We start from the raw sequence: 20,774 nt of genomic DNA, 5'->3' as shown, positions 1-20,774 counted from the left end.
AACACCATGCTTCATGGTGTACTGCAGCTTGAGTGCTTAGACTTCGTTTCATAAAAAAATTTGCAACAGTTTTATTTTATTTTTATTTTTTTTCAAAGCTTACCAAAAAAAAAAAAAAACAATTGAAGAGTCCTTTATACAATTTTGTACTAATGTAGTGTTTTTCTGCAATATTTAATCTTATTTTTGCAGTGCTCAAAGTTTCTTTGAACACTGTATTGCAGATCATAAATTGTGTGGTTGCCATTCTTGTTATTCCATTTCATTCTATTCAGGCCATAAGATGGAAGTTTCCCATTTTCCTCCATATCTTTCTTGTTTTGGTTCCTATTTAAAAAACCTTTGGAAACATTTTATCAAAGTTCAGGATTTTCTTAATTTCTCCTTTTTTTTTTATTAATGTTTTAATCAAATTCAACTGGTTCAACATAGCAGATGATTTATTTTATCCAGCATCCACTTAAACGAAGAGATACAATATATGATAGTTTTTACACAAGATTTATAACCTAACAAATGAATTACACAAATAAAAAGACACAATGCAATTATTTCATTTACATATAATCAGGTGGAAGATATAACTTTTGAGTCTTATGATATTATTACTTTATCACACACACTAGTTTATTATTTGGCTTGTAGAAATGAAATTTGCACCAAAAAAGGAATTGAGCTAATTATTATTTCAAACCTAACCAAATATAGACATCTGTATTCATATTACTGCACTGCTTGGTAAGAAATTACAATTTTTATACAAATTCTACCATATGTCTAAAGCATTTTATCACATAGCGAGGGTTCTTAGCACAATCACTGAAAGGTGTTCCATGAATTCAACACTTATTCATCAGCTACCAAGTCTCTTTGTGCTGAATATGATACACAGAGTCCAAACATCTTGTCTTAATACCTTGTCTGCAGAGACAGGTCTGTGTGTGTTTCAGCACCACAACAGAGAAGCTTCAGTACATGCTGTCTAAGTGAGTCCCAGCAGCTTCACTATAATTGGTGTGAAGAAAAGTGTTGTGTGATGCATCAATACTTAGTAGCATTAATCTTTGGGGCTCTTTACAGGCAGAAAAAGTGAAGGTCAGCTGCTTTATGTAAGCTCCTCGTTAGGCCCATATGAACAAATCCTACATCTTTTGAATCTGAGTGTTAGAAGTCACGGTCCCATCCAGAAAACTCCTCCTCAGCCAATGTGTGGTCCTGGGGAAATTTATCAAAGTTGATGTAGCAGGGGCCCTGAAGGAGAACATAGATTTGTTAAATTAACAGCTACACATGAGGCTAAACCCCCAATTGTTAAAATAAACATTTAATGCACATTATGACATATTTTGAAAATCAAGTTGGATGTAGGCTCAGGTGCAATATGGGGTTTTGCGCTTCTGAATAAATATTTAAATGCTCATCAGTTCTGGTGTATGTTCCAATCATTCAGCCATACAAACCAACTGAAAATACCTCTTCACAATGCATGCCATTTTTACTTTTTTGCGACAAAACTCGTACCAAAGCCTCGTAAAATAAAGGATCTAAAGTCTTAAGTCAAGACTCATGAATTTTTCTCGATGGACATGCTGGTCACTCTTGCTGAAAAATGTAACGCTACAAGATTCTCATTACTGTTGTCACACTACAGGGTATCTGCCTTGTGCTTAAATGACATATTAGTGGCTTTTATCTCCAGCTAAGCCAGACTGATTACCTTTTAGATTATAATCAGACAATAAAATGCACAACCAGAAGCTGCTAAATTACAGATCACTTTGTCTTTTAACATCATCTATTTGGGTGTGTGCTCGGTGAGCTCACACAGCTTGCTCTAAGATTGCAAAACCCAATGGGGCGTGGTTTAAAACTTGCAGCATTTCTCTGTGTGTTGCTACAAGTTTACATCCCAATCCTTATGCAGGGCTTATAAGCTAGTTGGAACTTTTTATTTTATAGGTTTGCCCCACCTTAAATTGTTATTTGCATTAAATTTTATTGAGAAAATCTTGTATTAGATCAGAGATCTGACTCAATCTAGAGGTGGATCAGGATGCGATATTAGTGATGAATTAAAGCCCTATCCAATGGATGGGAGCTCACAGCTGGCCATGATGCATGAAGAACATGTGTATATCCTGGAGTGGAAGGATGATATGAAAGGGCCTTCAGACATTTTGGGAACAACAAATTTCCTTTGCCTTAGCTAATGAAAGGCATTAGCCTCTAAATATTCAAACACCAATTGAACTGTAAATTGGGAACCTGTTACAAAATTCACACAACTGCTGGACAACTTTTACAGCAAGGACCCATTACTAATATGCTTAGTTATGCTAAGACAAGTCATTCTATCATGCAGAAGGTTTAAACTGGGCCTTTCACCTTGAGAGTCTCAGTTCAAACACAACAATTTGACCACTAGGGGGCTCTCAGAGTGTTTAGAACATAACGCCAAAGGCAGGCAGAGGATCTATCTGGAGAAGAGAACGTATTAATTATGATGTGTGATTATATATTTCTGTCTTATGTGTTCAGAGTCAGACAGAAAAGGAACTTCTTTTAAAACACTGTATCTGCTTCTGATGTATTTTAACACAAGCTGCTAGAAGTTCCAATAAACTAATTTCATCTGAAACCTCAACATTTTACATTAGTGGCAGTGAATTTGTATACAGAGCAAGAATGATAATTAACATCTGACTCTCACATTTAAATTTCCTATATCAGGAGGAATTTATATAATATATAAGTAGAAAGAAAACTGGTAGCCTGTGCCAAGTAGTGGTTGTAGACCATATTTATTAGGGGGAGACCAGGGTTCGGCCAGTTTTAGTTTTTTTTCATCGGGGCAAAGGACAAAAGAAAAAAAAAATAATAATAATAAACAAAAAGGAGCAACATTGTCAAAAAACCACTTGCTGCTCTGGACCTGCAGGTTTTACACCCCTGCAGAACCTTGATTTCAAATGTAGCTAAAGCTAAGTGCAGATCAATATTAAAGTAAAACCCTAAAGCTAACCATTCAGTTATGGTGTCTGCACCAGAGCATAACCTCATCATAAATTGATTTCATATTATGTTGTCAGTGCGGGTGCCAACAAAGGGTCCAGGACCAGTTCTACAGGAGAACAGGCCCCTGCTGCCCCCCGTCTAGAACCACCCATGGCTATTTTACACCTTTCATTGTAACGGACGATCAATTTACCAAGCTAATGTATATTGTAAGCAACATTAGCTTGGTAAAGGGCTTAATTTCAGTTCTCCACATTTAGAGTCTCATAAAAAAGATTTAGATACATTAAAAATGTACCAAGATATGAAACAGTGGGGCAGCAACCCCAGGCTACTCGATATTGTGTTTAAGTGGCCCCGTATTGTTTCAAATACACTTTTTGCTTTAAGCTTCTCTGTTGGATGAAACAAGTTATGATTTTATGGTGTTTATGTTATTTCCTGTTTTAAGAAGAGAACCTCTTAAAACCTCTTAAGCCCTTTTTTTTGTGGCCTGAGATGTTTATAATACCATGGAGTAGATTAGATTTACTAAATATCTTTTCACCTTGCTCTTTATTACTAATAACTGTTATAATAGCTTTTATTATAACAAATCACTTATTTAAAATGCTGCAAACACAGAGAGGCTTGCTTAGATAGTACCAAAGCACAAGGATTAGTACAATGTAATACAAAATGTGTACACAATGTAAATTATCAAATACTTTTTTTTTTTTTTTTATAAAAAAGCTTTAATATTATAAAAACCATAAAATAAAAAAAAATCTGTAATGTTGTTTTGACTTGCCTTTCGTATGAGTCGTATGGTTGGAGCATCAAGCTGACACATGCGCAGCTTGTGCCAGTTCATACTGCTGTACCACCTGAAATGAAAAAAGGCAGATGTTGTTAAAATAAAGTACATATTGGACATATGGAGAATCCTGCTAAATAACATCATGAGAAGTACTGGTAATCTAACTTATTATATGCTTACTCCACTATGGTAAAAATATAAAGAAAGTAAATTATTTGCCTATTTTTTCTCATTAATTATGTAACTATATAAAATGCACGCAGTGTAATGCCATTTTGCACAACATTTCATTGTTTACATGCGTATGCATTGACTAAGCATAAATGCAGCCACTGCTCTATGAGAAGTGCTGTGGCATGTACAGTGCCCCCTCAATTAACAAGAGAATAAACAGAAATGGTTGAAAATTTTCAATAACAAAAATCGCAATAACGCTTTACTCAGTGTCTGATACACAGAGTAGCTGCAGGGGATGACGGATGGACAGATGAAAGATTTCTTGACTCTGCCTCATGAGAATCACATGTTGCCATGGTTACCTGTGATGCCGTACATCTTTGATTCCATTCTTGGTGTTTCCTAACCTCTGACCCGGCCGAGGTCTACAAAGAGCATGCAGAGAGACAGTCAATAAAGCACTGCATAAGCTGCCATTCTCTAAGATATAGAGGAACAGAATAGTCAGCTTTCTATTTACAATATTTGCATGGATTTTTCAGTTATAATCCATTAATATGGAATATTAAAAGTAAGATAAATTAACTAGTTAAGAATGTTATTGCTTTAACTTTGGTATTTGTCTGCTTACCTGCACAGTTTGCTGATAATTGACTTTGCTGCCTCACTCAGGTAAGGTGGAAACTTGAGCTCTCCGTCCAGAATTTTGGAGTAAATCTTCTGAGGCTCTGAGCTTGAAAATGGAGGACTGGAGGTATGAAAGCAGAACAAAGAGTTGGAGGATAAACCTTTAGTTCAAGTGGCACTCAAACACTCACACATTAAAGCACAAACTGACATCAGTCCCACGTCCCCACTGCCATCTGCTGGTTAACATTCTGTAAATGATGTGTTGGAAAATTATTTTTGTTTAAAAAATAAATAAATAAATAAAATTAATATATAGACTGGAAAAGATGATTATACCAATTGCAACATGTGATCAGCCATGCAGAAGGGACAAAAAACATGCAAAAGAAGGGTCTCCAGTCAAGTTAGTTAAATTTTATTATAGTCTACGCCAGGGAACTGAAACCTGTGGCTCGACAAAGGCTAATAACTGGCTTAAAATAACAAAAAACAATAATCCCTTAATAACACAAAAAGCACCAGTAATTGTTTTTTTAGATTGATTTTTGGAGGAATGAAAACTCCGATAGCTGTAACATCATTTTCCACAGATATCAACATCCTATAGAAGACAGTCTATCCAAACTTGAAAAAGTTTTTTTTTTTCTCTAAATGTTGAACCAAAATTTAAAGAGGAATTGGTGGTTTCTAAAAAAAAAAATCATACTATCACATTATTGGTGATAAGAACAAAAGAAATTAAACCATATACAGTATATACATATACATATACATATACATATGTATAGATATTTTTTCAAAAGATCATGCATTATTTGCCAGTTTGATATGTTTCATTTCGTTAAACTGAGGACAAAAATGGCTCTTTGCATTGTAAAGGTAGTGGACACATGGTCCACACAGATATAATTCCCATAAATAAATGTTTATGGCAGCAAGTTTTTTTTTTCCTCAAGTAGCGGGAAATGTAGCTGATCACAGTTAAATCAAATATTGATTTGTAGAATATTGTTTTGTTCATGGTTATTTTCTGTTCCTAAACTATGCAAACTATCTAAAATTACTTTTGTATTATAGAACAGATTGCAGGTGTTAGAATAGAGTAAATAAGTTAATTGAATTCCCAAAAACTCCATAGATGCCCCAAATCTGCCAAGACCTCTTCTTTATACTGGGTGATTGAGATGACGCACTTATTATTTGGAAAAGTATTCTAACTGTAGCTAAGATGTATACTGACAGTAGCTTTATCTCATTTACTCAGCTGAATTTGAGTTTCTCTCTGCCTTTCTCGTGTTTTACAATAATTTATGTTTTGCTTCAGATTCCAAGCACTGATAAAAAAATAGGTAGAGTTTCTTCCACTCTGTACCACCAGACTATCTGCGAGAAGCATGACTAAAGCTCTGCATGCAGGTGTATCAACAGAACTATAGGAATCAGCTTTATCACAGAGTCATTCTTGTTATATAAACTCTCATTCATAGCTGATTGAATTTCAGGTTTATACATAGATTCCATTATTCAAAAACTAAGTTGAAAAAAAATGGTCATTATTTGTATCTTCTCAGTGTGACAGATGTTCTTCTGAAGGGACTCTGACTCATCTTATTCTTTTTCTGTCCCTAATTGTTTGGCTTTTGGTCCTTGGTCTTCAGATGTTTCTCTAGTTACTGCTTAAAAGACGTCCAACCAGATCATAACATATCAATATTTGGATGATCTAGAAACAGCCTGCAATTTAATTTGGACTTTCAGACAATTTTGCAACTCATGATGGTGGATGTTAGAAAATTATACTACTCTCTCTGACATAAATCATCTTTCCAAGTTTTAAATGCTGCCTCAGGGACATGGTATCCATGGGAAAACTGTGACGTATTTGTTTGAATAAACTGTGTTAACATCTTGACCGAGAGGCAATTAAACGTCCCCTCTAAGCTCTATTGCTAAATGATCACACAAGCTGCAGGTTGGTTGAGAAATCATGGATTTTATATCAATTTTGCTGCTTTGTATGGCAGGAGAATAGATGCATATGTTGTGTTGTTTTTGTTTTCCGTCAGGCAGTTCTGTTTTGTTTGGGACAAAAGTTTTCTTTTGTTTGGTATAAAAAATAATAAAAAAAAAACATTATAAATGCATTATTAAAATAACACATTGGAGTTTGTTTTTCTAAAAAACAATGTGAAAAAAAAACCTTTTGCAAAGTATAAATCTGAGACAAGTAGTGAGGTGATTTTTTTTCTGGTTACCTTCCAACCAAAAGTTCAAAGATTAGGATTCCGAGAGACCAGAAATCAACTGCAAAGTCATGTCCCTGGTTCTTAATAATCTCAGGTGCCATGTACTCAGGAGTTCCCACAAAGGAGTAGGTTTTTTCCCCACGGATAAGTTCCTTAGCAAAACCAAAGTCAACCTGAAAAACAAAATCCAGGGTCAACAGAATCTCTTCAAAAGCATAAAAAAACAGATAGCCATGTGTAAGACGACTTTAGAGAGTTAAGTTAGCCCTAGTCTCAAGTACCAACCAGTTTGACGTAGCCTTTCATGTCCAGCATCAGGTTCTCAGGCTTAAGGTCTCTATACATGATGTTCTTTTTGTGAAGGTAAGCGTAGGCTTCCACCACACAGGCGGTGCAAAAAACCACAACATGTTCATCAAAACGCCCTCTGTCGTCACAGAGATAAAAAAAAACACATTGTAAATACAGGTTTGTTTTGTCTAATAATGCCAATTAAGCAATAAGAGATAGTGAGGAATAGCCTAAATAAACAGCTTCCCTTTGGTTTTATTTATCTGTTTTTCTATTCTCTTTTTTCTTTCAGTCAGCAGATCATTCAGCCATCTGCTGCTTTTACACCAAAACACTCTCATCACTCTTTTGTATTTTTGCTTACACTTCCTTCAGTTTGGTCCAGATTTCCCCTCCGCCACAGAACTCCATCACCATGTAGATGTATCTCGTATCTTTGAATGCTGCATAGAGTCTACAAAAAGCAGAGAGAGAAAGGATTAAAGTATAATTTGGCAGCTGTAAAATGTCCAAATGAATGCAAGAAGTGTTAGGGCAGTTACTTCACAATGAAGTCGCACTGGATCGCTTTGAGGATCTTCTTTTCAAAAAGCATGTGTTCCTCCTGCCGTTTGACAACGATTTGCTTTTTGCTGACTCGCTTCATGGCGTAGTATTTCCCATGATTCACTGTGGTCATCTGAGCTCAACAAAAAGAAAAAAAAAATCGACATTTGCTTTCAGTTCCAAAAGTGGACATTTCTTACCTAGTAGTAGTTAGTAAAAGCCTTTTCAGTAAAAGATTACAAACCCGCTGTGTCCAGTCCTTTAATTACTTCTAACAATAGTAATTGAAAGGGAACTTACAAGCTGAACACGACCAAATCCTCCAACTCCCAGTGTGACAGGATCCCCTTGAAAGCGTCCCTCCTGATATAAAACAGGGATCAGATCCTTAAACTTCAGAGTGGAGCTTGGACTGAAACAGAAAAAAAACGCATTTTACCATTTCTGTATCATTTATTGATCTGTGATTCTTATGCCTGAATTTGGCTTTTTTTTCTTCTTTTTTGCTTCTTAAACTAAAGTCCAATCAAAGTGTACTCTTTGACACATTTTATCACAATAAATGCTCCCAAAAACCCAGTAAACATTATATATATATATATATATATATATATATATATATATATATATATATATATATATATATATATATATATAGGAGACTCTCTTCAATGGGAAATCTATCTAAAATAACTTTTCATTGCTAAATCATTGTTGTTTTTTTGCTAATTAATTATACAAATGTCTTACAGTGGCAGTGTCATTATGACATCGTGCAAGACACTTGCTTTGCCCATTGATGGTGGTCAGACGGCCCAGAGGCATCTTTATACAGCAGCCCCACCTCGTGTTATTGTGCTCCAGGCCAGCTACAATGTAGCTTACCACCATCAGTGTGTGGATGGGTGATGCATGAATATAATGTCACATGCCTTGGAGTCTACGGACTTGGAAAAGGTGCTATACAAGTGCAGGCAATTTACCATATATGGAGAGGTTACTGCACATTTGTTAAAATCCTGCTTTTGAGTCTAAAAACGGTTGGTTCGGCACCATTCTGAAGTTTAAGAGGGGTTAGACCATCTGATTTTTAATATAGGCTTGGCTGGGAATGTGACATAAGCAAGAAAACAGCCATGTTCTTACTGTTGATCCTGCAAAAGACAAAGGAATGGAAGCTAGGAACAGAAACAGAAGTTGACAATTTTCTGTAATAACTTCGTTATTCTCTGAGGCAATGGTGAATGCTGGATTTTGTAAATAACAAAATGAGGAAAGTATAACACTTCCACTCTGTTAAGTATAACATGCAGTTACCATGAAAACTAAACCCCAATTTATGAGCAGACAATATAGTTAATAAAGGGGTAACATTGACACCTTTGGCAACCTCTCCAGCTTCTTTTAAATAGATAGATTTGATCACATGCATTTATGAGGTCAGACGAGGTAAAATAATATGCATGCAGAATAAGAGTAATGAGGTGACATAGTGAGCACAGTGGGCAGAATACCTCTTCAAAGGAAGAAGTCATTTAAAATGTGTTAATGAATAGAAAAAACAAGAAAAAAATACATTTTAATCTAAAGATAACTGAAGAGTTTTCATTGTGCACTATCCAGTGTTGTCAGAAGCATCTTTCTTCGAGGGTTGATTTCATTTGGATAGCAACAAAACATTAAAGCCAACTAAAACTAACCATCATAAATGATTCTTACAGCTACAAAACTACGGTGTGTGTCTGATTTTTCTCAAAAGAGAAAAAGTTTGTCAAGTTTTTTCAATGTGTTTCCAAAACAGCTATTTGCTCTAGAACTTGAACTTTGGCTTTGACAAGAAGAGCCACACCATTAATCTTTTTCTAAAAAGTGTCTACCATTGTCCACAGAGCTGTTTATATACCAGATGATAGTCTGCATACTTTTCTTACAGCCTGCAAGCACAATCATTCAGACTTTTATTTCTTTACTGTCACTCACATTGGCTTTTCTGGAGCTTGAGCCTCTTGCATCACTTTAGAACTGAAAGATAAGAAAAAAAAAATATCAAGCTGGACAGTAAGCAAGAAACCCACTGAGCTTATATTCCCACTCTGGAGTGACTTACTCATCAAACAGTTCAAGGTGCTCTACAGGGATCGTCTCTTCAAAAACCCTTAAAAACAACAACACTGACATGAAACTAATTGTAAAGCACTATCTAAAAAGAAATGGATCCAACAGTAAGAAACAGGAAATCTTCATCCAAAGCTGGTGAGACTCACTCCTTGTCCATAGAGAAGCAGGTAACAGGTCCATCAGCAGTGCAGGTGGCTGTTCTCAAAATCTCGCTGTGGAAACATGAAGAAAACAAGGTGACACGTCTAAGTCTCTGCATTATTAGTACGATACATCTAAATCAGTTTCTTATATTTTATGAGTCAGAAAATATGAACGCAGCACTATATACAACCAGTTAACGTGAATGAAAAATTCAAAATAAAATAATTTAAGAGAGGGGCACAAATATCAGTTGGCTCATTTCCTTCCACGAGGTAAAACGTTACAGTTATAATTCTGTTATATTTATCATCACATGCAACGCAATAAAAAACAAAAACAAAACATTAAATGCTAGTTTAATATAGGGGGAACATTGGATTTTCATTTTCTTCTATTCTGAATATCTCCAAAATGTTTAAAAATCAACAGACTTCGCAAGTAAAATGATAAGCAAGGCAGCATCCAGAAAATTAGACACTTATTTAAATGTTTTTACATTATAAATAGGTTATTAGTTGCATTTGAATGCTAACCGTATGAGTGCCTGCTCCCCAAAGTGCTCTCCTTTACCCATCCTGCGAATCTGCTTCTGGTGTCCGTTCACATTCTTAGTCACCAGTACCTAACAAGACAACACACCTTTAGACCAAAAAGGGTTCACTATCTCAGCCGTTTTCACATGTTCTGACATCGAGTTACCTCTCCTTTGAGAATAATGTAGAAAGTGTTTCCTTCTGTTCCTTCTCGAACTATAACATCTTTATCCTGAAACTTGACCTGTAAAAAACAGAATAACAGATAGGTTGACATCTCATGCTTTACCTCACATAATTAGCTGTTTTTTAAGCCCTCAAAATGCATACAATATTTTACCAAATATACAGGAAAATATTGCCAAGTGTTTCTTAACTATTGTTAAGTAAATTACCTCTTCCATGGAGTCAATGATTTTGGACAACTGTGCATCATTCAGATCCTTCAGAGTACGAGACCTGTTGGAAGCAGGTGGAATAGCAGAATTAGGCATTACTATAATAAGACATTTGAAGAACAAATGAACAGATTAAGTATATGTTTTTTCTAAAAATCAAAACAGATAGGCCTGTTGGAGGATTAGAAAAACTCACGTCTTGAGGAAGCCCATGAGCTCCTCCCGTTTCTTCTTGGACTTGTTGGTTATAATTGTTCTGTAGGTCTGTCGCTCCATGCACCACAGATGCACAGGTGTCTTTGCTGTTTTATGAGAGGAACAAAGATCAAAACTTTTCAAACTATTTCATGGCAGCAGTTTTCCCTCAGTATTTTCTTTACTCTTCCCCTCAACTAGTTGATGAAAGGTTTTAGATCTGCATGTTTAAAAGTTTAGATTCACAACATAGAATCTCTATTGTCTTCTTCAAGGTTTCTATTCAAGCGCTCTAATAAACCTTCCTATGCTCGGTTTTGTGATATTAAAATAAAAAGTTTCAAAATGCAAAACAAAAAAAAGGTCAAAATATAATTGAAACAATTTTTATGCCAGCTAGAAACTTTTATCAATATATAATTTGCATCTGCTTTAAATTGCTTGTTTTATTTGGAAAAGTTTAAAGTAAAACAGCACTAGTTCTGGAATAATATCATGAATACAGTGATTGATTAATAAACCTTTCTTGTTTCATTCTTTTTTCTCCAACTATCAAATGTGAAAGAGTGTCCCTATTGCCCCAAGTCGGCTTCTGATTTGTTGACAAGTACCCCTTGGCATCTCCTTCTTTACAAGCTTCGTCCTCTGATGAGCCACTAAATCTGGACAACTTTAGAACCCTTCAACAAACCTTTTCCAAATGGGTCACTGAGAACTAATCACCCTTTGAGATTAGCTTGTGATAAATATTTTATTTAAATCATACACAAGATTGAGTTTTTGTCCAAAGCCGTGTAATATTCTCCTTTTTCTTCCATTCACATCGGAGGTTATTTCAGAGTCACATAGATAAGGTATTTTGTTTTGCTTGAAAGCTTAGTAATCATATTATACTTTAAAGAAATGAAAGTCCTAAGATCAATTAAAAAGATTAATGGTACAATTTCTCTATAGCTTTATGTTTTATCATACCAAAGAATTTCCCTTACCCTACATATTCAAATAAGTATTTTTTTGTTTGTTTTTTTATTTTTTATTTTTTTTTAAATGGGTAAAAGTTAGTGTTGCACCGATAACGATCCAGCACTAGAATGGTGCCATCGGTATCGGTGAGTACCAACAAATAGGGCACCGATACCATTTTGAGAGCCAAAAGGTTATTCAACTATTGTCACCCATTCCAGGTAAGCAATAAAAAGTTCTACTGGATTCACTTTGTATTAGTCTTTCTCCTTCTTCACAAGCTGTGATGGTAATTATTTTACATACAAGTCATATGCAGTTCTTCATATGAACACACATCAATTTCAAACAGATGGTATCGGTATGGTATCGGTATCGGCCAATACTGCCCAGCCAGGTATCGGGTATCGGTATCAGGGCCGAAAAATGGTTTTGGCGCAACACGTATTATGCAACATATATACATTTTCCAATATGCATCATCTTTAGAACTTTGTTTCTCCGATTTAAAGAAGTTATTGAAAATATTTGTCCTTTAGAATTCATACTCCACAGCAGAGATGTCATGAAGGGAGCAAACTAACATTGACTTGTGCCATATACATTGATGCTGATTCAATACACAGAGCTGACACAAGCCTCTTCATTACTTTGAAACAATAACAAAGTTAAAAGCCAATGTCTGAGATAGGAGAAAAATTGTGAAATTCTTTATAATTAAGCTATAAATAGAGTCTAACCTTTGACTGTTGCTGTCCGTTTGCAGTTGTACAGGATGGCTAACTCTCCAAAAACATCCCCTGTTGTCAGACTCCTCAGGTCCCGTCCTGACTGAGTCACCATGAGTTCACCAGCTAAAGGACAAAACATTTTATACATCACAAACTGATAACACCAAACCAAAACACTGCATATATTTAATGTTTTTTGTTCTCCCACACTGTTTACATTTGATCACTGCTGCACTTTGAGAAATGGAAATGTCATGAAAGCTGTACAAAACAAAATTTCACCATTATACATAGTCTGTGAATAAAAAATGGAAATAAAAGTTGTGTAAGTCTAAGTCTAACTTTCTGGATATGTCAATAGTAATTTTGAATTTTGGTCCAATGTTACCATAAAACTTAAAGCAGCTGACCTCCAGACATGGACCTACCTGCCACTATGTACATGCTGTCTCCTTCTGACCCCTCCTTTATGACTTCTTCCCCAGGTTTGAACTGTGATGACCTTAAGAGGTCCACCATCATGCTTATCTGCTCATCGTCAAGGCGGCTCAGGAAGTCATTCTTCTGGATGGCTTTAACAATCAGATTGGTCTCACTGTAGAAACACACAAAAAATAACTTTCATTTCAATTCAAAGTTAGCTCTTTTTGTGGAACCATATGATCTTATTATATTCTGGGGCATTGCATTTTGTGTTTTCATTACCTTTAAAGTCCAAACATCAAAATAATATTAATAATAATAATAAAGGCTTTAATATTTCACTCTATGAGGAATACATTTTTATTATATTTGGGCTTTAATTTCAAAAACGAGAGAAAGAAAGTAAATATTAGAAATATATACTTATGTTCTGGAGTCTAAGGCTGAAAAGGGATTCACAGGTATCACCTGAGATAATTAATTTAAATATGAACAAACAAATCTTTTAATCGCCTTCATTAGGTTTCATTTAATGTGCGGGTGTTATTTGGCTGTACTGAAACTTTAATCAAAAGTTTAATCAAAAGATCAGTCCAGGAAATGAGAAAGGTAAAAAATTTTAGACCTTTCTTTCACAAAGAGATTTTATTCAGCAGCTTGTAGATGCAACTGATTATTTTTTAGTGGAATTGTTCCACTATTGCTCTGATTGAGACAGAAAATTTGTGATAAACTTGAGGTTCAAATTATGGTTGTGCACCTGCACCCTTTCGCTCTTTCATGTAGTCATATGTAGTCATTTTCAAACTATATAATTTTCCAATTCAATATCTTAATATGACATTCCTCTTCTCTTAATCTACAACTCAAATAAGCTTGTCCTGTGTCGAATTCTCTGTCTGATTTTGGAACCCTGAGACATTCTCACTGAAGCGAATCCATCTAGGATCTGGAAAAATCATTCCGAGACCAGCGGTTTCCATACCACCACACAGTTCCTGAGTTATACAGGGACTGGGATTGAGTTTACACTGGTGTGAACAGCTCCTTAAACCAGATTCTAACACGGTTAAATATGATTTAAATGTAAATAATTAACAGTGTGTACATATTGGGCATAAACTTCTCATTTCTATATCACAAAAAAAGGCTTAGAGGACTGACTCTGATTTCAATAGCGTGCTGTTTAATACTCTAAGGTCTATAGAAATGGAGGATGTGGAAGGTGCGCTCATGCAAGCAAAAGTTTACAATTGATCAACGTTTTTTGCAGTAGCTGAATATTATCGTTTTGTTTTGTTTTAGGTTTGACCTTTATTTTTGTTCTTAATTGTTTAAATGTTGTGCAGACCAGATATGTTTTAAATTAAATAGTTCTTGAAAGAAATTTGTCTTAAGTGGCGACAGAAAATATCATAATAAAAACAATGTATATGTTAATTTCATTCTATTTTAAAATGGAATTATTATTATTTATTGACATGAAATAATTAGTTGTTAAAATAATGGTTTCCATACATGACTTGGTAAATATCTATTCAGTTTAAAGTAGGATGTAAATTATATAAGGCATCAGTTGTCAATTTTGTGTATGCCTCAAGGTATCTAAAAATGGCCCTAGGAGTTAACACATCTTAAACCGCTAAGGTGTGATAAGTGCTGATTTTGATCCTTTGTCACAACCTTTCACTTTTGGAAAAATTTCCTGCTATAAGCAATGATAAATTCAAAATCATGTATTATTAAAAGTTAGAAGGGATAGAAGAACGCAGCTTAATCCCATGAGATAGAGGGTTAGAGTTGTTAAATTCAGTGAGGAGAACTGCTCACTGACCTGCTAGTCTTCTTGACCTTGTTGCGTGAAATAACCAGCTTCTCCTGAATTGGTTCAGGGGCTATAACAGCTGCACGACTCTTCCTGAATTCAGGTTCGTCATCATTAGCACCCTGGGAGGGAAATTCTAAAAAAAAAAAAAAGCAAAAGGACAGAAACAAGCAAAAGGTCCCACATTATAATCAGATAATCTTTTTACCATGTAAGGAGGTACATTGGGTGTATAGATGGTGCCTATTTGGGTCTCATACCAAGGTCGTGGTACTGACTCTGCAGTTGCTGCAGAAGTTTTTCTTTATCTTTTAGCCGTAGCTCTGCAAAATAAAAACAAACATGCATGTTTAATGTACAAGATATTGTAGAAAGCATGCATACATGATTCGATATGCTACATTTGTAATTCAAAAAAAAGAAAAGCAGCTTGGTCTAGATGTGATTTTATGTTTGTTTTACTTACCCAGATCCTTATTTTGCCTCTGTAGCTCTTTATTGATTTGACATTGTTTCTCAAGCTGCTGCTTTAGCTCTTCTAGCTGTTTCTCCATGTCTACAGGGAGAGGAGAGTATAATTAAGGCATAGAAATATAGTGAATAATTTGAAATAATAGGAAAAGATACATAAACTGACCCCTTCTTTACACACTATTACACACTATTAATTAACCAGAACCTATTAAGAAGCTATTACAAAGCTGTCTAATCTGTGTTTTATCTTTCAAGAGAAAGGATTCTAGCTCAAATTAAACCAAAAAATAATTCTGTATACCATCTCCTTCTGGAAGATAAGAGGCACGTCTTTCTGTCTTGCCATGGTGTTAACTCTTTTATCAGGATCATACCAAACATAATGTTTCTGATATAAACTGGACAAACTTTCTAAAAAGCACTTAGTAAGGATGATCTGATCATTTGCACCTAATCTGATCTGTCCGGTTTCAATTTCAGCTATTTTAATGAGGGATAAATGTGTGGGTGTCCTGATTTATTTCCCAACACAAATGCCCTTTTTTTCATTTACCCTAGATTTTAAAATATTATTAAAGCTTAGATTAAATCAAGCTGGCAAATTGCGTTCAGATATTTTATCTTTAATGAAAGGGATTATAAAGGAAAACATTTGTGTGAGCTGTCTGTGTTCATACGTTTTTGAAAAACCAACTCTACTGCCTGTGAGGCAACATGACATCTGCTGAATAATACATGCTAATGATGGACAGCCAACAGGGTGCTACCTATCAGCTTTTACTGGAGCTCCTTTAGGGTTCTTATTTTGGTCAACATTTAAAAGTAATAAAGAAGAAACAGAGGATAAATGCTTATTGCATTCTAACTATGAGTTATACTTTACCTTTTAAACTCTGCACAGGTTCAGAAATAGAACGCTATAAAGCTCTGCCAATAAAACTTGGGATTTAAGGTTGAATGAATCTTACCAAGTAACAAACGCACAGGTTGAATGGAACAAAACAAAACCACATAGATAAGCTCCTCTCTCCCTGTTTCTTAATCTAGATCCGCTGTTTACACAAGCACTGCAAATATGGTATCTTCACAGATATTAGAAGGATGTTTTGTCAGCACTGAGAGGACCTCCATGTGTATTGTTTGAAATACTAGATTATTGGTTCCCTTACCAATAAACCAAACAAGGAGCCCAGTAAAAACCAACCTGTTTACTCATGATTACAGCACACTTCACGTGACCCCGAATATATTGCTGCCTCACCCTGAACATTGGACAGCTTTGAGATTAGACAAGAGGTTAAATCATAAAGTTGTGGAGAAACAGAGCAGCAGACCACGACGGGGGATTTAAGGTCTCTATGAAGAAAGGAGTTAAATAAACCATGAAAATCACACTTTTTGAGCTTAAATTCACAGAGTGAGGAGGCAGATATATAATCCTGCTGCTGCCGAGCCAACTGACCTGTGCAAAAAAAAAAAAATTCCTACATTCTGCAAAATGCAAAGATTTGCCCTAAAGCATTTTATTAACTTGTCCGTATAGCTTGGACACACAAGAGAGCTGTGCACAAACACAATTTGTGAGCTTTCTAGGAACTTGATGCAATAAAAAACAACCAGGGACAGATTGCAACGATAACCTCCAGGGTGCAGAAACCGCCATTAAGTGAAAAACACATTGCGGGTGCCACTGAGACAGATTCTGGATAAATAGCAGCAACTCATGTATTTATAGATTGATGTTTTATTTATTCTATTTACAAAATAATACTAGTGTGGAATAAGTGATTACAATAGAAACAATCTCCATGTGGGAAGTGATCTGAGCAGGAAATGAAACTTGGAGGTGTTGGGAAGGGAAATGTGTTTTTCAGCTGTGCAGCAAGAAGATGATGCCAGCTATCATTATACTGATCCAGCCATCACTCTGCACACTTCCTGCTGCTTTATCAATAATTCATGGGAATGTGTAACTACAGCTGGATTCTCAAAAGGCATACTGCAATAGTCTGGTGTGTTTAACATGCCTCTGTTTTACAGTGTTATTGGCCATTATGTGAAGGGCCAGTAGCTGTAAATAAGAACAGGAAAAAAGAATATGTATTTTAAAATTACAGTTTTCAGATGTTCTGAGAAAGATAACTACTATAAGGAGACATTTAAAAAAAGCGCAAAAAAATGATAACCTTACCTGCAGGAGGTGTAGATCGGTATTAAAGATGAACACTTGTCAAGCCTATTCAGGCCGCATGGATCAAAGGAGCTGAATGATCAGCCTGGCCTGCTTCCAGCTTAACAACCACTTCAGCTGTGGAGAAGTTCCAGCTTTTGAACCTGCTTGATTCCCAGGCGGTCAACAATTTGCAGCAGCCCCTCTTGCATTACCACCTCTTCCCTTTTCTTTCAACCCTTGAACACTTTTCTGAGATCACATTGCCAAGTCTGTCTTTCACGTCTCTCTAGCTTTCCTCAGTTTTTCCCCTTCCCTCTTTCCATATCTGTCAATCTCTGCGGCTATGGAGTTGAATCATTAACTCGACACCTGACGCTCCACCCATCACACCAGGTAGGTACAGCAAGGAGGATGAGGACAGTCCGGACTGGAGAGAAAACTCAATACTGTTGTATTTCTATCATGGCAGATTAACTGTAACTCTTAAAACTCACAATAATATATTGTGCATAATACAAAGTATTCAAATAGGAGGGCAATAAACGAAGATAAAAAGAGGAAGCATTAAAAAATGTAAATTATATTTATGAATTATAATCATAGTAAAACATTTCTGCCAGCTACTAACTTTTTAAAGAGGAATGCAAACATTGAAAGATGCTGCATTACTATATTGTTTCACTGTCTGGCTTTAAATTGGATTTATTTTTCCTTTTTATGTCAGTTAGGATTAACTACATTTCATTAGCAAAATTCCAATTTTTTTTTTATTATCCAAAAGTTTATATATCTTTTATTAGTATTCAGCTGTACAACTAGGGTTAAACGTCTCATATTTTCCACTGTAGACTAAGCTGCTAAGCTAAAGGAAACTAGAAGAGAGTGTAGCAAGTGAGACTTGAAAGTCACATACAACTGAATGTCATCTGCATTGATTTTATAGAAGCTGTAAAATAATTAATGAAAGATTCCAACTAATACATTGTCAATAAAAGAAAAAAGGAAAGAAGGAACACAGCATACAGAGGGAGTGTCAGAAAAAATAACGCTTGTCCTGACACAGAGCATCCTAATAGGTAAAGGACGATGCCACAATTGAGTATATATATATATATATATATATATATATATATATATATATATATATATATATATATATATATATATATATATATATATCAAGTTGATGCTTTGTAGAAAAATACTGTTTATTTAATAGTGTAGGTAAATATCTGTTTTTAACTGAATTATGTAAACCAGTGAAAACAGGTTTTTTCCCCATTATGCTAAGAATAAGTTGCTTTCCTTCCTTCTTACGCCTCCACAGTAGCAGTGGATGGTTTTTAAAGGTGAAAGCATTCATTGCAGCTCTCAGATTACAATCTACAGGATTTAGAAAGTAGCTATTTGGTTCTATTTTTTCCACAAAGAAAATGCCACTTCAGGCCTGTTTTTCCAGACCACAAATGAATCTAAATGAGAGTTAGAGTGGTTAGGATTGTGACAGAGGGTGTGGGGCTTTATTGGTCATGGTTAATTATTGATGCATTTCTGGTTAATCAGCGACATTAATGACTCTACCTCACCGAGATAAAAGGCTTGGATTTTAAACGATGAAACCAAAGAAGGCAAGCGGTTGGGATCGGCATATTTTAATCACCTTATATGTGGTAATTAAAAGCAACTGAATTATTTGTTAATGAGGATCACAGTCCTAGCCTTTATCTAATACACATAATGCATTTCTTGGTATTTCCAGAGACTTAGACCTTCATAACATTTTATTGTATTACAACCACAAAGTTAAAGGATTCAAAGGGTTTTTCTCGTGGTAGATCAACACAGTGTTGCCCAGTTGTGAAGTGAGAGGATAATGATACAGGAGTTTTGAATATTTCTAAAAAGATCAAATCTGTAAAAAAGATTTAAAAAGTGTGGCCTGCATTCATATGCAAGTCTCATCTAATAAAATCCAGTGTAATATATTGCCTTCAGAGGTCAAACTATTTGACAACGAGGTGCTCGCCCCCCCATAGCCCAATCGTTGAAAAGCACATGCTAATGTGGCCTTATGAGAGCCAGAGCACATGCTAATGTGCACTCTTCAAAGCCAAAACATGTGCTAAAATGCCCTCAGGTTCCCTGAAGCAGAGCAAAAACACTTGCTAAACCGTTTTGGCTCCTTGCTAAAGTATTCTCCAAGTAGCGAAGCGCATGCTAAAGTGCCTTCTCAGGAGCCAAAACAGTTGCTTAAGTTACCCTCACAGTAGCCAAAGAGCATGCTAAACTGTGCAGCATGTGCTAAATGCCATCTCAAGCCAAACCACTTGTTAAAGTACCCTCTCAAAAGACTAAGGGCATACTATGGTGCCCCCTTTGAAGCCAAAATGTACTAAAATGCTCTCTTCTAAGCAAAACTGCATGCTCATGTGCCCTCAAGTATCCTCTCGGGAGCCAAAATGTGTGCTAAAGTATCCTCTCAGACACCAAATCATGTGCTAAGTTACCCTCCCAGTAGCCAAAGCGTGTGCTACAGTGCCCTCTTAGAAGCCAAAACATGTGCTAAATACCCCTTAAGCCAAAAAATGGGGTAAAGTGTCCTGTTAGAAGCCTGACATACTACAGTGCCCTCTTGGAACCCAAAGCATGCTAGAATTCTCTCTTTGGAGCCAAATCGCACGCTTAAGTGCTCTTTTGGAAGCCACAATGTGTTTAAGTACCCTACCAAAGGCAAAACGCGTACTAATTTGGCCTTCTATAAGCCCTGACCTAAGTCCTATTGAGTATCTTTGGAAGGAGCAGAAGCATGCGTCTGGAGAAGGCAGGCTTCAAGCCTGAGACAACTGGAGCAGTTTGTTCATAAGGAGTGGGCCAAAATACCTGCAGAGAGGGGCAGAAGTCTCATAGACATTTACAGGAATCATTTGATTTCAGTGATTTCCTCTAAAAGCCTCTGCAATTAAATATTAAGTAAGGGTAAAATCATTCTAGACAGGGCCTGTTTTATGAGTATAATTTTTAAATCTTTTTCTTAAAGCATGGTTGAAAAGTAATATCTGACTTTCATTTTTTTTTTTTTTTATTGATACTTTT

The 20,774-nt window shown here is 35.7% G+C and overlaps 1 protein-coding gene across 1 annotated transcript; it reads right to left on the bottom strand.

Annotated features, from left to right (window-relative positions):
* Window positions 1-516: 516 nt before the first annotated feature.
* On the bottom strand, window positions 517-17,982 carry LOC107083363 (cGMP-dependent protein kinase 2-like). The gene is made up of 22 exons (XM_015372519.1): window positions 17,700-17,982; window positions 15,501-15,590; window positions 15,295-15,357; window positions 15,044-15,170; window positions 13,215-13,381; window positions 12,796-12,909; window positions 11,094-11,199; window positions 10,895-10,958; window positions 10,666-10,743; window positions 10,500-10,588; window positions 9,969-10,034; window positions 9,812-9,859; window positions 9,685-9,726; window positions 8,005-8,116; window positions 7,701-7,837; window positions 7,523-7,612; window positions 7,153-7,294; window positions 6,877-7,040; window positions 4,623-4,739; window positions 4,354-4,416; window positions 3,806-3,881; window positions 517-1,251 (listed from the first exon to the last, which is right to left on the bottom strand). The coding sequence occupies exons 2-22, from the start codon at window positions 15,586-15,588 to the stop codon at window positions 1,165-1,167; spliced, it is 2,040 nt and encodes a 679-aa protein (XP_015228005.1). The 5' UTR covers window positions 15,589-15,590; window positions 17,700-17,982; the 3' UTR covers window positions 517-1,164.
* Window positions 17,983-20,774: the final 2,792 nt, after the last annotated feature.

Source organism: Cyprinodon variegatus, unplaced genomic scaffold (assembly GCF_000732505.1).
Source record: "Cyprinodon variegatus isolate N-32 unplaced genomic scaffold, C_variegatus-1.0 Scaffold4, whole genome shotgun sequence".
Taxonomy (NCBI): domain Eukaryota; kingdom Metazoa; phylum Chordata; class Actinopteri; order Cyprinodontiformes; family Cyprinodontidae; genus Cyprinodon; species Cyprinodon variegatus.
This window is presented reverse-complemented; position numbering and strand designations above follow the sequence as displayed.

Excerpts from the sequence above, each read along its gene's own strand:
- LOC107083363 (XM_015372519.1), bottom strand. The coding sequence starts at position 15,588 with ATGGAGAAACAGCTAGAAGAGCTAAAGCAGCAGCTTGAGAAACAATGT. Across the intron at positions 9,727-9,811 it reads CACCTTGAACTGTTTGATGA|TTCTAAAGTGATGCAAGAGG; the intron begins GTAAGTCACTCC and ends CTTATCTTTCAG. Across the intron at positions 8,117-9,684 it reads CAAGCTCCAGAAAAGCCAAT|TCCAAGCTCCACTCTGAAGT; the intron begins GTGAGTGACAGT and ends TTTCTGTTTCAG.